The sequence below is a fragment of the Sorghum bicolor genome, chromosome 2 (assembly GCF_000003195.3).
Source record: "Sorghum bicolor cultivar BTx623 chromosome 2, Sorghum_bicolor_NCBIv3, whole genome shotgun sequence".
Classification (NCBI taxonomy): Eukaryota; Viridiplantae; Streptophyta; class Magnoliopsida; order Poales; family Poaceae; genus Sorghum; species Sorghum bicolor.
Window position 1 is genome coordinate 23,209,981 of NC_012871.2, and position 17,074 is coordinate 23,227,054.

Below are 17,074 nucleotides of genomic sequence, written 5' to 3' on the forward strand. Positions count from 1 at the left end.
CTTTTCTAAATTCATAGTTTTTGCTACATACCTAAATATATTGCGTCTAGATTCATAATAAAAAATATGAATAAAGAAATGATAAAACATCTTATAATTTTGGGCAGAGAAAGAAGTAATAAGGGCCAAAACTGAGTTGTCGAACTTGAGTTATCAAACTAGTGATCTTTCCAAAATCTAATCTTTTTACCATCCCCATCCTTCCACATAATACCCAAAAAAAGTAGAATTGTTATGTCTAGCCCCGTAGATCCAAGTAGGATCTCAACAAATCTACGATTTATTTGGGTGTTATCTTTACAGATTGGGGATCTAGGTAATATCTAGTGTTATCATTATCAAGTGTCTAGAATTTTTCATAAGAAAAAAAGGTAAATTGCAGCCACCTTACATCAACTATATATATATATAGGTGGATGCAGATTGATCAATCAACATGTAATCTAGCCAATTTGGTGTGATAATTTTGAGAAACGGGTACATCTACCATCTGTGGTGATATATTTGACCAGATTCGATGCTCGGTTCATATAGTGGCTTATTTGAATGAACCATCCTAATGGACTGAACAGACCGCCATATGCCTTCTCTCTCTTTTTTTTGAAGGAACAGTAGGGGAACCCCCTACCTATATTTTTTGTATTTCAATTAAATGAAAGAATAGAGAGTCTCTGTACAAAAAGGGCAAAAGGAAAATACAAACAGGCCAGTAAGCCCAAGCGAGAAAAGAACAAAGAAAAAGTTAAGGAAGAAAACTATCACGCCACAGGGATAGGGGGGGGTCTTCTTTTCTCATTGGCCTTGATGCAAACCAAGTCCAACTCAGCTTTGAATCGTCTTCTCCAAGCAGCAATGGAGCGAGGTCCATTTTCGAAGATTATAGAATTTCTCAGAGTCCAAATTGCCCAGCAAGCTGTGATAACTATTTCTCTGAAAATCTGGTTTCCAAACTGCTCTCTGGCATTCAACATCATGTCTAGAGGAGGTAAATTGAGATTCCAATTAATTGAGATGGATCCCCAGCAGGATTGACTGAAGCTGCACTCGAAGAAGAGATGAAAACTAGATTCTTCTGAACCTGTGTTGCATAACACGCAGCTATAGTCATCCAGATGCATGTGCCTTCTCTCTCTTAGTAGCTTACTTTCCAAGTCCAGCACTCAACTTACATTCATACCGTGCGTGAAGTTGGTTCTGAATGTCGTTAATATAATCCAAAACTTAGAAACTTGTGGTTCTTATGTACTATAGCGCATGCTTTAAACGATATTATTGTCTTTTTTTAATAGGATATTATTGCATTCAACCAGAAGAACATACGTGGACACAAATGAAACACATACTTGGCTGATAAGACATAGCTAAAAATATTGTTCGCTGTTTTTTATGCTAATAAATTCGGTAATTGTTAATATATATGGGTTTGTTTAATATTGCCGCTCAGTCAGCTCCCAGACGTTCGAACAAGTCAGCCAAGAGCCGGGATCAGTTGCCTGCCGGGGCGCGGTCCAAACAGGTCCCATATGCGTGGAACTCCCTAGCTAATTGATCGACGGTAAGTCGGTAACCGGGTAATCTTGCAAAAAGAATCTCACCACCGCCCAAGTGCAACATAGTCCTAGGCGGCAACCATACCTACTATACTACTAGCACTAGTATATAGTAGCATTAGTATATGGTGAGAGTACACGTACACCCAGCGCCCAACATGAGTGACGACGAGCCCGGAGGCCTGGCCGCTCCGGACATCCCACCCCTGATGATTAGCTGCATTTTGTGATTGCAGGCAGTGTCAGGCATGCATGTTTGTTTTAGCAACGGGTCTGGTCATCGACGACCACTAAAGTAAAAAAACTGTGTATGGTTTTCTTTTTTATCCGAAATTGCTTGTAAAAACTAATGTTATTGCACGTACGGTACGTAAGGAGTGTATGATATGAAATGATGGCGTCTGCAGTACCGAGAGGAGGAGAGGCCGGCATGAGCCAGCAGATGTATGTTTTGTTGCCTTGCGGGTGGGGTTAGCGCCAAACCCATCCATGCCATGTGAATCGCAGACACCTTTTTGGAGTCTTCCCCGTTCCCGCGCTCGAAGAGGAATCCATCACGAGCGCTCTAACCTTGTTTACTGCAAGCAAGACTGATGACAACTAACATTTGTCGCAGGGAGCCGTATTTATTTGCAGTATGAGAATTGGAATTGCCGTCAAAATCCGAGTGAGATGCAATGCAATGCAACCATGCAAACCAATTCCTTTCAGGAGCTGGGACTCAACTTACAAAACCGTACGTGAATGATGGTATGGTACAGAGACGAGAAGCTACAACTACAAGCACGCATCCATGACAAATAAAATTTTGACTGCAAATCAACAATCGCCACCAACGCAAAATGTGTGTTCTTTTTCACTGATGATGATGGTGCGCTGCCGTGGACGCTGACGACGAGGACGAAGCAGCCATCCCCACCGCCGCAGCAGCTAGAGCAGGTATCCTCTCCATGGCCTGCAGCGCGTCCCTGATGGACGGCCTCTTGCTCGGGGCCATGGCGCAGCACGCGGCGCCCAGCCGGAGGCAGCTCGCCACGGCCTCCTCCCGCCCTTCCATCTCGCCGCGCAGCGCGGGATCCACCACCCGGAGCGCCTGCGCCTGGGCCTTCTCCTCCGCCGCGCACTGGCACAGCTCCAGGCTCGTCAGCGCGCGCCCGGCCACCAGCTCCAGCAGCAGCACGCCGAACGAGTACACGTCCCACTTGCCGCTCGCCTTGTTGGGGCTTCTCACGGCCTCCGGCGCCCGGTAGTGCGCCGCCGTCGTGTCGGCGGGAGCGCCGCCCGCGACAGGGCTCGCTGACGCGCCGGTCGTCGTGCCTACGTGGCTCAGCGGCGGCGACAGGTCCGGGAGGCTCTTGGCCGAACGCTTGCTCCCGATCCGCCCCGCCAACATCGCCGACGACGACGGCTTCATGAGCCCGCCGCCGTCCGCGCCACGGACCAGCCGGTCCACGCCGAGGTCGGCCAGCAGCGGCTCCATGTCCGCGTCCAGCAGGATGTTGCTCGGCTTCACGTTGCCGTGCACCCACTTCTTGTCGTGGAGGTACGCGAGGCCTCTCGCCACGCCGCGCGCGATGCGGAGACGAGCGCTCCACCCGAGGTTGATCGGCGATGACCCCGGCTTCCCTGCGGATCGATTATGTGATCACAATGTGCGTTATTGATTAGCAACATTAATAATTGTGTATAGCGACGAAAATAGCAAAATTGATCACAAGAAAGAAACAAATGGGATGATGATGATGGATTGATTGATGAGATAACGTACTTTTGACGGAGAGGTTGGCAAGATTGCCATTGACGGCGAAGTCGTGGATGATGAGCATCTCGTCAGGGCCCCAGTAGAAGCCGCGCAGCCGGAGGATGTTGTCGTGCCGCAGCTTCGCCACGGCGCGCATCTGCGCGTCCAGCTCGCTGAACCGCCGAACGCCCGCGCAGTCGCTTCCGATCCGGCGCACCGCCAGCGCCGCGCCGTCGGCCAGAACGGCCTTGTACACGATGCTGCTGCCGGCTGCGCCAAGGATGTACGCGGAAGCCTTCAGCAGCGTCTCCAGCTCCAGCTCCACGCCGCCGTCCACTGTCACCAGCACCGCGCCGTCGCCGCCCTTCTTCTTATTGCCCGCCGCCGCTTCAACTCCAGCCTTGCTGTTCGTGTTTGTGATGCCCTCCTTGGCGGCGAAGGTGGCCGACGTGTCCGTGACTTCCTCCGATTCGTCGCTGTCGTCACCGCCCTTCTTGCGCAGGCAGCAGGAAAGGCTCCGGCCGACGGCGTCCGGAGACTCGTCCGCCTCCGTCTTCTTGAACACGACGCCACCCATCCTCTGCTTCGCCACCTCCTGACGCTGCCTCCTCTTCCTCACCTGGTACACGTACAGGACCACCACGAATAGGACGGCGATGCCAGCCACGTCGCCGGCGGCGATGGCGACGATGGTGGCAAGCCGCATCCTGCCGCGCTGCTCCCCGGACGCCGACGCTCCGGCGGCATTGCTGGTAGCATCGCCAGGAAGCGCCTCGGTCTGGTCCCTGGGGATCGCTGCGATGGCCGGTGGCGACTTTGCGGTAGCGTTCGGGGGTTCCACGGCAGAGGAGGACGTGAAGCCGCAGAGGCCGTCCAGCGGCCTTCCGCAGAGCTCGGCGTTGCCCTCGAACGCTGTGGGCCTCTGCGCCGAGAACGGCGGCACCGCCGGGATGGCGCCGGTGAGATTGTTGTAGGACAGGTCGATGGTGACATTGGCCGGCAGATGCGACGCCATCTCCGGCGGTATGGCGCCGGCGATGCGGTTGGACGAGAGGTTGACGTACCGGAGCGCGGCCCCGCCAAAGTCCGACGGCAGAGTGCCGTTCAGCAGGTTGGCGCTGACGTCGAGCACCTGCAGCGCCGGGAAACCCCCACCGGGGAGCGCGCCGGAGAAGAAGTTGTTGGCGAGCGAGACGGCGGTAAGGTTGGGGAGCAGGGTAAGGTTCTGCGGAACGGTGCCGGAGAGCGCGTTGCCAGCTAGGTTGAGCGCGCGGAGGCTGCGCAGCTGGCCGACTTGCTCCGGCAGGTCGCCGGTAATGCCATTGCCAGCGAGCGAGAGCACGCGTAGCTCCGGCGCGCGGAGCAGGTCGGGCGGGATGGTTCCGTTGAGCGCGTTGCCGGAGAGGTCAAGGTGGCGCAGGTGCTCGATGAGGCCGAGCTCCCGGGCGACGGGGCCGACGAGCTGCGCGTTGGGCAGGACGACGCTGACGACTCGCGAGTCCGGCGAGCAGACGACGCCGTTCCATGCGCAGGGCGTGGCGTCGGCGTAACCCCAGCCGGAGAGGGAGCCGAGAGGGTCTGAGGCGAGCGATTGCTTGAAGGACAGCAGCTGTATGCCGTCTTGGTTAAGCGCCGAGGCGAGGCATAGTAGCTGTAGTAGCACTAGTAGTTGCAGCAGTGGCAACGACGAGGTGGTAGCAGTGGTAGGGAGCCGGAGAAGGCGAGGGGCGCCATTGGTGCCGGCCATGGCAGTGGAGGTGAGGTGAAGTGGTGATGCCGTGGCATGCAGCATGCATGGAGGGAGGTTAAGAAGAGGAGTGGTCAGCAATGGCAATGGTGGTGCCGGTATTGCTTTGGCTCGCTTGGATTTGTTGAGAAGGTGGTTCACCAAAACAATGGCAAAGGGAGGAAGGAGACGACTTTGGAGGGGGATGAGAACGAGTGGAGTTGGAGCAGAGGAGAGTGAAGAAAATACGGACACAGATTGGGTAACGTTTCTAGGAGACTTCACTTTTCCTCCGTGTAGAGTGGGAGTGCCTGGCTCATTGGCCGCTTCCCATCGTCCAAGGAGCGGAGCAGCATTTGTATATGGTGAGAGTACACGTACACCCGGTTGCTTCTCGTTCTGCTGCAGCCGCTAGAACGTGCACACCCAGCGCCCAACATGAGTGACGACGAGCCCGGAGGCCTGGCCGCTTCGGACATCCCCTCCCCTGATGATTAGCTGCATTTTGTGAGTGCAGGCAGTGACAGGCATGCATGTTAGTTTTAGCAACGGGTCTGGTCATCGACGACGACCACTAAAATCAAAAAGTTTTCAAGATCTGCTGTTACATCGAATCTTTCGTCATATGCATAAAGTATTAAATATAGATAAAAATAAAAACTAATTACATAGTTTAACTGTAAATCGCGAGACGAATCTTTTAATCCTAATTAGCTTATGATTAAACAATATTTACAACAAACAAACAAAAATACTACCGTAGCCAAATCTTTTCGCATCTAAACAAGGCAAGTAAAATGCTGTGTATGGTTTTCTTTTTTATCCGAAATTGCTTGTAAAAACTAATGTTATTGCACGTACAGTACGTAAGGAGTGTATAATATGAAATGATGGCGTCTGCAGTACCGAGGAGGAGGAGTGGTGGGCATGAGCCAGCAGATGTATGTTTTGTTACCTTGCGGGTGGGGTTAGCGCCAAACCCATCCGTGCCATGTGAATCGCAGACACCTTTTTGGAGTCTTCCCCGTTCCCGCGCTCGAAGAGGAATCCATCACGAGCTCTCTAAGCAGAGGATCAAAAGATTCATCTCGCGATTTCCAGCTAAACTATGTAATTAGTTTTTGCTTTCGTCTATATTTAATGCTTCATGCATATACCGTAAGATTCGATGTGACGGGAAATCTTGAAAACTTTTTGCTTTTTAGGGTGAACTAAACAAGGCCCAAAAAGTTTTCAAGATTTCTCGTTACATCGAATCTTGCGGCACATGTATGAAGCATTAAATATAGACGAAAACAAAAACTAATTGTACAGTTTAGCTGTAAATCGCGAGATGAATCTTTTGATCCTAGTTAGTCTATGATTGGATAATATTTGTCATAAACAAACAAAAGTACTATAGTAACGAAATCCAAAAATTTTTCACATCTAAACAAGGCCTTACTGCAACTGCAAGCAAGACTGATGACAACTAGCATTTGTCGCAGGGGAGCCGTATTTATTTGCAGTACTGCATTATAGTGCACAATTGATCGATGAAGAAGCCATCGCTGTATGAACTAGAATTGCCGTCAAAACCCGAGTGAGATGCAATGCAGTGCAACCATGCAAACCAATTCCTTTCAGAAGCTGGGACTCAACTTACAAAACCGTGAATGATGGTATGGTACAGAGACTATAGAAGCTACAGAGCACGCATCCATGACAAATAAAATTTTGATTGCAAATCACAATCGCCACAAACGCAAAATGTGTGTTCTTTTTCAATGATGATGAATTGATGATGGTGCGCTGCCGTGGACGCTGATGACAAGGACGAAGCAGCGGCCGCCACAGCAGCAGCTAGAGCAGCTATTCTTAGATCTCAGAGCAAATCGTATGGTCCACATTTTGAGGTCATATATCCTCAAAGATAAATTTTACTTTACCAGGTATCCTTTCCATACCCTGCGGCGCGTCCTTGATGGACGGCCTCTTGCTCGGGGCCACGGCGCAGCATGCGGTGCCCAGCTGGAGGCAGCTTGCCACCGCCTCCTCCCACCCATCCATCTTGCCGCACAGCGCGGGATCCACCACCCAGAGCCCCTGCGCCTACTGCGCCTTCTCCACCGCCGCGCACTAGCACAGCTCCAGGCTCGTCAGCACGCGCCTGGCAACCAGCTCCACTAGCAGCACGCTGAACGAGTACACGTCCCACTTGCCACTCGGCCTGGTGGGGCTTCCCACGACCTCTGGCGCCCGGTAGTGCACCGCCGTCGTGTCGGCGGGAGCGCCATCGGCGATCGGGCTCGCTGACGGCGCGGTCATCATGCCTATGTGGCTCGGCGGCGGTGACAGGTCCGGGAGGCTCTTGGCCTAACGTTTGCTCCCGAACCGTCCCACCAACATCGCCAATGTTGTGTATTTTAAACGCACGTAGAAAAATCCGCAAGCACACAGATGCTAATGTAGCTTTCACCTGGGAGTATTCTAAGGTATCAATTTCCACGGGGAACGAGAAGTGTACTAGTTGAGTTTTAGAACGCCCAAGGATAACTATATATAATTTTGTAGGGTAGAGAGGAATTTTCCTAAGAGTTCTATAGGTTGATCTAGGAATCAGGATTTACTCTAAGATTATGTATTTCAGGACATTAGAACACTAACCACGGAAAGAGATGAGATAGGGGTTAGGAAGCTCTGACTACGGTCCTACAACTCCAATCCGAACATGGTGGAATACGTCGGCCGTCAGGATTATCATGATCCTGGGGCTACCACAACAATACAATGGATTGAGTGCAATTCCAGGTAATTTCAAGACTAAGCACCACGCTTAACCTATTAATTACTACTCTAGCGTATCAAAGAACTAGAGCACTTGATACAAGCGGGAATCTAATAAATAACTTAAAGGTAAATATGAAAATTAAATAAGAACATAGGAATTATGGAATTGAAGTACCTGGAGATTTGCCAAAGATGAACTAGTTGATGCAAATATACAATGTTGAGCAAGATCCGACAGATCCGGCTCCTCCTTGGATCTCACCTCTTCTCTCTCTCTCCATTCTAGATACAACTAGACAACTAGAACTAGAACTAGATGAACTAGAGGGACCTCTACTTCTCTACTGGATGTAGCTAATGAAGAAGATGGAGATGCCACTAGGGGGGTCAGGGTTGTATTTATAGCCCCCTAGGAAGCACCACAACCCTTAGATCAAACTAACTTAAACGTGCGTTTAAGATTAATCCTCAAAGGCGATGGAGGCAGGATCCGCGAGGTTGAAGCTGATTGGTTCAGCTAGTGGGGTAGGCGCCCAAGGGTCTCCGGGCGGCCGCTCGGCACCCGTGCCTGTTTCACCTCCCATTCGGTCTGGAGCCTCCTCGAACCATCTGGATTACAGAAAAGTTGACGTTCGCGGTGTTCTCTCTATGTAAACCTAACATGTGGACCATCTATGGTTGTTTTCAGCTGACACCCTGCAGAAACATATATTCACCAAAACTCGTGGAATTTTGTTAGTGATAACCCTATATCTACTAGTTGTTTGCATATAGGTCCATTTTCATATTTAGTTGACGGTTAAAATTAGGAATTATCTACCGTCAACAAACTCTCCCAAGCTTACCTTTTGCTCGTCCCTAAGCAAAGATGGACTCAGTAATAGATGAGGAGTTGCTACAATGCTTTCACGCCTCATAAGTACACATACGTTCAAACAAGGACTTACCTCTGAATTAGAGTGAACTATTCTGACTCTAAGACTCACTCATATTACCATTCACCATGGGACTTATAGCTATCAATTAGGTCTCGAGCAGTTGAAAGACAGAACATTTAAGTCGAGCGCTATGTTTCTCACCCTTTTGATCAACTATTATTCTAGAGTTTTTGCAATGTTTTCAAATAAAACTCAGAGTTCCTTGTATGACCCTTTCCAGTCTCTCATATGTGGTATTTTTGGATCCTCTCACAAGTGAGTATGCCATCTCTCTGCTCTCAGAATATGTGGTATTTGTAGGACTAAGACATAGTTGCCTTCTCTCTCTCACCCTACTTCTAATTAGCTTATGTGGAGCTCATAGGTGGGAAAGACAATTCAAACCTACTTGCATATTTTGCATAATTAAACCATGGATCAAGAGAAACTAATTATACAATCAAGTCATATGCGCATGTGAGTGCAGTGAATGAAATGAGTGATGAGAATAGTGAGGGGTGATAACTGATGGTGAATATCTAATTCTATAATTGCTCCTTGAGGATAACATACCTCCCTAATTTGAGAACAAGGACTTAACTATCTTTCTTTTCTTTTAGATTGGGACCTTTGTCCTCTTTCTTTCTTTCTTTTAATTTTTTTCTTTTTTAAGATTAGCTATCCATTTAATCCACTGATAACAATAGGGAGTATCAACTGAAATATCTGGAGCTTTATTGGATAAGTAGAATAAGATATAATGACTATTTTTGGGTGTCTTCTCCCACTGTAGGAGAATAAAATTTTCTAAGTGGATGACGAATATAAATGTGGATGGATGAATGCGCACTCCCAGGGTAGGAGCAACACAAGTGCGTGTCTCTAGGATAGAAATTGCATAGAGTATAGTGGGTATATGTGGGTGGTACTTTCAGGAACAAAAGTAGCACAAAGTGAATGTGTAATGGATGTAAGTGTGGTTGCATACTTCTGAGGACAGAAGTAGCTAAGATCAATGGATGGAGAGCACATAATATTGACTTTAACTACATGACTAGTTCCTTAGGGTCTACATAGCTTAAGGCCCTGTTTGGTTGAGCTGTAGATTTTGAAAAAGCTGCTGTGAACTGTGGGCTGTGGAAAAGCTGATGTGAGCCGAGAGCTGTGGGAAAAGCTGAAAACCGTTTGGTTAGAGCAGCTGTGAAACTATAGGATGTGTAGAAATGTCTGTAATGCCCCTAAAGGCCTAAGAGACTATTTATATGCAAATTACTTGTAAATAAATATTGTACTCACTTATTTGTATGTAAATGACAACTTTGGAAAGAAAAAATAAATTTGTTCCAAGCTTTTTAGAAGTTAATGTGATAATGTCGATACGAATATAATATTAGCATTTTACAAAAGATAAGGGCTCATCCAATCATGTCATCCCTCAACATAACTATATCGCACTAAACAAAGCATCGGCTATTCTACTACGAATGATATTCATGGCATCCTCATTCTCCACATCTTCAGTCTCATCTTCCGGTGTTGTGTCATCCTCTTCTACCAAGTATTCATCATCAGCATCACATCTTTCAAACTCCTTATCATGTAAATTGCTATCACGAATAAAATTATGCAATGCCAAACAAGCAAGAATGATTTGCTTCTGAGTATGAGTTGAGAAACTTGGTATGCCCTTCAAAATATGCCACTTCTCCTTCAATACTCCAAAGGCCCGCTCAATGACATTTCGAAGGGATGAATGATTGAAATTGAAGACCTCATACTTCCCTTGGGGTGGTCCAGAACGGTTGCAAAATTCTGGAATATGATACGTGCTTCCTTTAAAAGGGGCCAGATACCCTGTTCAGTTTGGAAATCTAGAGTCTAAAAGATAATACTTCCTGAAAGGATCAAGATGCCCAAGAGGGGGGGGGTGAATTGGGCTTCTCTAAAAATTTAAGCAACCTATAAGCTCCAATTCAACCCCTTGTGCCTAGTGAGACCTAGAGAGCTACCGGATAAAAGTTATGCAACCTAGTTCCAATCCTATTCTAGCATGGCAATTCTAAGAATGTAAAAGCACAAAGTAAATGCTAGAATGTAAAGGAGTAGTGGAAGAAAGTGCTCAGCGATGTTTTGCCGAGGTATCAGAGAGTCGCCACTCTCCACTAGTCCTCGTTAGAGCACCCGTGCAAGGGTCTTGCTCCCCCTTGGTCTGCGCAAGGACCAAGTGCTCTCTACGGGCTGATTCTTCGACACTCCGTCGCGGTGAATCGCCCAAAACCGTTCACAAGCTTGACACGAGCCACCCACAAGAACTCCGAACGGTCTTCGTGCCTCCAATCACCACCGAACTGTCTAGGTGATGGCGATCACCAAGAGTAACAAGCAAAGAACTCTCACTTGACCCAAACAAGGCTCTAGAGAGTGGTGGATGCACACTTGACTCTTGGAACTCACTAGAGAAGGATTCTCTCAAGAAATCACTCAAATCTCAATCCTCTCTAAGCTCTTGCTACTCTCTTGCAACACAACAAGTTTCTCTGATGTTCAAATGGGCAAGAGACCTCTCATGGACGAGGCAGAGGAGTATAAATACTATCCACGAAGTCCAAGGGTCAGCCAACCGTTTTCCACTGAAAACGGGGTCACCGGACGCACATTATGTTGCACCGGACGCACTGCACCGAGCGTCCGGTGCTCCATAACGGCTAACTGTACTTGCTTCTGACAGGTCACCGAACGCTAACTTTCAGCGTCCGGTGCACCGTTCGGTGCTCCGAGGAAACTTACATGCTCCCTGCGCATGGGACCGGACGCTACCCGGTGCGTCCGGTGCTAGCGTCCGGTGCTCAGGGCAGGTTTGCAACCTCCCTGGGTAAGGGACCGGACGCTGCCCGGTGAGTCCGGTGCCAGCGTCCGGTGCCTAACCCTAAGCACGGCACTGTTCCAACGGCTAAGGACCTCACCGGACGCACTCACAGAGCGTCCGGTGCAGCGTCCGGTGCCCCCTTGGGCACCCTAACTTCGTCGAAACGCGATCGCTCCAAAACGAAGTTTGTTCCTCTCGATCTAAGGACTATCTCTGAGCTGCCTAGTGCTAGGTTTACCAAGTGTGCACCACACCTAAACCTAAAGCCTTGCCTAAGTCAAGCTACTAGATCAAAGCCCCTCTTAATAGTACGGTCAAAGGAAAACAAAATCCTAAACTACTCTAAGTGCCCTTCTTCACCATATGGCACTTAGACCTAGTCTAGTCTTGACGATGTCCATCCATCCTTTGAAAACCGAAACGATTTCCACTATTAAGTAGGCATGTACGTCCCTGTCCATCGAGTACCTATTTACCATGACCTTACCTATGATTTTGCCTCTGCAAAACACACGTTAGTCATAGTAATCAATAATGTCATTAATCACCAAAATTACTAGGGGCCTAGATGCTCTTTCACTTCCTTACAAAGTAAAATCAGTGTAAGCAAATAAATAATACAAGTACTTCATGTTGACGGTCGATAACGTCAACTTTTATTATAACTTTAGACCTGAAGGAAAACATGAAAACACAATAGTCTAGGGTTTTATTTGACAATTTCCACAAGTTTTGTATATCCTGTATTTTCTAGGGTGAATTTCAGGAAAGCTAAAAAGAGGGTCTGTAGTGCAAAAAAACATGAAAACGTATTCGCCACGGGAAACATCACCAGAAGACTCAGGAAGGATCGAGAAGGCACCCAAAGCAACAGGGGGCCTGGCGGCTGCTAGGTGGGGCCGGTTGGCCCCACCCTAGCGCCGGTCGGCGCCCCCCTTTATGGTTTTGGCCCCCTCTTCCGGAAGCTTCCTCCACTGCCTCTCCTGATGCATCTCAGCCCTTGGTTAAGTCGGTTTGATCCTACGGCGCACACGCATCCCACCATACTATAAATACAAGGGTAGACCCCCTGGAGACAGCAACCAATTCATTATTCATCAAGGCCTCAAGCCATCAAGCATCAAGCGCCTTCAAGTTCATCAAGAGCCTTCTAGTTTATAGTTCTAGTTAGTTAGATTAGAAGTAGAGGAGATCTAGTTCTTCATCAGAATCTGGAGCCCCTGGCGTCGGTCTGGAGCGCAAGAGTTCGGTAATAGATCTAGTTCTTACTTTATAGTATTCAACTGTATATTAGGGAGACTTTATTCTTAATAGATTCATATGCTCTTAATTGCATTAGTCATTGTCTACTTTGATTTTATGTCTAGACACTACAAGAAATGTGCCATCTTTTGACATTTTGTATATGTCATAATACATGCAAAATAAGTCATAGATCGCCATTTATGACACAAAGGTGACGAAAACTGAAATGTCAAAAGATGCCTGTCTTTAATGACAACTTGTGACTTTAAGTGTTCATGTCATAATATTATGACATTGGTTTTAGACGTCACAAGCGTTTATGACTTCTACTTTTATGTCATAGGTTCTTAGGCCTTGTCACGTAGGATGACTCATTAATTTGGCTCGGTCATACCATCACGTACCCAACACACAGACCAAACAATCCACATTAACATATGTAGGTCCAACAAATATTTCATTCATGACCAAATCAACAGGTTCACAAGTCATTCATCAACATATCCATTACATTCATCATCATGAACACCAAACTAATATGTTAGATAAAATAAACAAATGGAATCTCACATCCCTATCTCGCAAGTGACCTTAGTCATCAAACTAGTAGTTCAACAGGTGCTAGTAGCTAGGTCTTTTTGGTGTCCGGAGCATGAGTGAATATCTTAGGTTGCTGGAATTTCTCCATGACCTATAGAAAACACATTAGAAACAAACATCACTTATTGAAACAAATGAAAAAAGTCAAAAAAGGGACTTTACATACCTGTGCGAGTTGAGGTGGGGCGGCGGTGCAGCAGCAGGAGGGGCAGCGTTGGGTTTTTTTGGGAAAAAAATGTAGCACCTGGGGTTGCATGCACCTAGGTAGGAAAAAATGCAGCAGAAGACTTGTAAACATTGAATACTACTAACACTACTATTGCCATGTTTCTCTATGAAGTATTTGGTTACTACTAAAACTACTAATATAAAGTAGTATTCATTATGCGAGAACGTGTTAGAGGTAAGTCACTATGTTCGAAAATATACTACTATACCACCAGAACTACTGCTAACTTAAAAAGCGTTTGCAGATAGCCTAAAATGGATCTGATAAGAATTTGGAGAGCTGAGTTAAAAGGTTTACTCTGATGAACTGAGATAATGGTATGAGATAACTTGTAACAATGTTAGTCAATAAACGAACTATTAATTTTGGAACAGCACTAAACTCGCAGATTCTAGGAGCTCACGAATCCTATCTTTTCAATTAGCCAATAAAGATTGCATCAGGATTCCTAATAATCTTACTGCTCGCCTACAGCTAACACAATTGGCCCTTAATATGCATACAATGTACACTGCATGAAAATCAAACACACCCTATCCTTCAGATACACTATGGCAGATCGAGAAGCAATCAAAAGACTTTTATTAGTAATATATAAAACTAAAGTAAAGATATCCTAAAACGATCTGGATTGACTTTCTTTAACATTGTTTAAGTGAAGTTCTTACTAAAAGCACAGCCTTGCCACAACTATAAAATATGCAGACAATATCACAGGGAGAAAATAACATTGGTTAACCTCCAGATCTGTCGCTGGCTCTGCTGGACCTCCGCTGCTCACAGGCGTGGAGCAGGGACAATATATTGCTGAAACAATAGATAATGGATCAGTAGATTCATATAGGAAACTAGTAAGATAATATTTTAAAATGGAAATGACAGAACAAAATATGACAACTTTCTAAAGTCATTTTCAGGAGCCTAAAAGGAGAGGTGACATATAAACAGAACACAATAGTCAATTATCATGAAACCATAGAGCAAAATTAATATTTTCTTTCTATCAGCTCTGCCCTATAGATACAACTACCACCATATTTGTCAATGATAACTGAACAGATACATGCCAGCAGTTCACTAGCAGCTTGAAAAGACATGTACAGCAAGAAAGTGACAAGCCTGGCAATATCACTCAAGCCTTAAATCAGCTCAGTACCACATATTGCTACCTAGATCTAGAGAACTTAAATAAGTCAGCAGGGAGAAGAGGCTCACAAGGGATCAGACAACTTCACCAAAATTGCTGTCAAATTTGAGGCCAGCATCCTGCGTACAAGGTAGGAGCAAATCACAAAACAGCAGAAATTAGAACTGGAAAATCATGAGCAACCAGATACTAGCAGCAACAAAATAGTGCTATTGAGCGTAGTGCTGCCGACAGTAGGGAGTAAATGGGGCCTGCGATTTGTAGTTCTTAATCTCATAAATCCCATCCTGCTCGACCTTATCTTATCCCGTGGAAACAATTTCAATCTCCTCGATCCTGAGCAAGACAGATCCCATTAATCCCCATCCTACTCTACTTCAACGAAATACGCAGCTAGGGTTAGGGCCATCACAGGCGTTGCTAGGGTTACACATGAGCACACGGAGCACCATGACCGAGGGGACTTGAGATGGCTGGGCTATATGGAACGCACCTGGATCTCGCTGCCGCCGTCACCCTTGTGTCGGAGTCTTGCCGTGACCGCCACCCGGGCTGGGATCCCGCCACCATCGGCTCCTGTGGGGGTATAAACCCCTATACCCTTACGGCTAGACTTGGGCCGGGAGACTTGGCCCATCACGAGACAGTTCAAGGATTGATCCAACTGCTCGGAAGTTTCACGCAAGGAAACAAGACGTGGAGATCAAGTCATATTCTGGTCGGTTAGAATAGGATTTGATATCGTACTATCTATGGCAATTGTAACCGACTAGGATTAGCTTCCAAATCTGTAACCCTGCCCTCTTGACTATATAAGGAGACGCAAGGGATCCCCCTAGACAATTCATCTCAACTCAACACAATCCACAGCAATACAATCAGACGCAGGACGTAGGTATTACGCCCACACGTCGGCCGAACCTGGATAAAAACCTTGTCCGTGTCTTGCGTCACCATCAAGTTCGTAGCTTGCGCACCTATCTGCCGATAAACTACCACCGTGGGTATACCCCAAGGTAGAATGCCGACTAGCTTTCGTCGATAGTGGCGCGCCAGGTAGGGGGTGTGCGTACAGTTTACCAGACGATCAAGATGGTCATCATCCCAGCTTCCGCTGCCGTGGCCAAAGGTCTCACGTTCACCTCGGCCAGATCACCTGGACGACTCACGATGGCGGCCTTACGACCACGACCTTGGAAGAAACTCAGATCCAATCTAGGGTAGCAGAGGTGATGGTCCCGATCACACCAACCACGGTCGCGACGACTCCGAGGGCCCGACCTCCGCTCCCTCGTTACAAGGGAAAACGAGTCGGCAACTCGGATCTTCTCCAAGCCCTCGATCGCGCCGACCACAAACTTCTCGAAGCCTCCAACCTGGTGGACTTGATTTCACGCAAACGTAATCAAGCGTCAGCACCGGATTTTTTTGACTGCCATCGACCAACTCGTGTCACCACGCACGAACGGTTGGGAACGTCCCTGACGATAACGTCGACCACCGTGGGATAGACTGTCAAGTTCAAGACAGCCTCACCAGACCAGACCTTTCCTCATGGTCTGAGCAACGCGGCTGATCGGTTTTCGCGGCATACCCAATCTTTATTCAGGAAGATGGGCTTATCGCTGAGCCAGAACAGGCGAACAGCTCGTCACTTCGTCAATATGGTGTCCATCCGCACTTTGCCGGAAGATAAGTCCGACAACACAGACTCCAGCACAGGCTCCGTCCCTACCGAGGTTTTACACCCCGAGGACGAAGATTACGACTTAGATCTGCCGCCCTACCCCCGGGTTTTTCCCGCTTTCCAGTCTTTCCACCTCGACGAGGAGACCTAGTCCTCAACGTCAACAATGATGAGCCAGTTGTCGACGGTGAAACCGACGAACAGAGACAGCAGCGCGAACAGCGCAATGCCGACAGTGCCCAACGACGAGCAGATGAGGAGCGGCAACTCATCCCAAACAACCTTGGTGATGCTTTCGACATGGTCGGAAATCAGCAAGTCTACAAGACACGAAGTGCTAATGTAGCCGTCGCCATGGCAAACTTAGATCGACTCCCCGATACTACGGAATACCAGGACATCCGATCTAATATACGAGCACATCTGATTGCCGCGATGGGACACACTGCTACTTTGCTCAAAAGGGTCCAAGCCGTCTCCTATACGGAGGTTTCCTCTGACCAGACCCACCGCAGCCGAACTTCACCGCGACCCAGTGGGCATCGTCGTAGCTATTCGCCCGTCAACGACCGCAGGAAGGGTACCCATCGCGACAAC

The 17,074-nt window shown here is 47.6% G+C and overlaps 1 protein-coding gene across 1 annotated transcript; it reads right to left on the reverse strand.

Annotated features, from left to right (window-relative positions):
* LOC8063861 (probable LRR receptor-like serine/threonine-protein kinase At4g37250) lies at positions 2,176-5,368 on the reverse strand. Its single transcript, XM_002461988.2, has 2 exons — positions 3,319-5,368; positions 2,176-3,176 (listed from the first exon to the last, which is right to left on the reverse strand). The coding sequence occupies exons 1-2, from the start codon at positions 5,081-5,083 to the stop codon at positions 2,407-2,409; spliced, it is 2,535 nt and encodes an 844-aa protein (XP_002462033.1). The 5' UTR covers positions 5,084-5,368; the 3' UTR covers positions 2,176-2,406.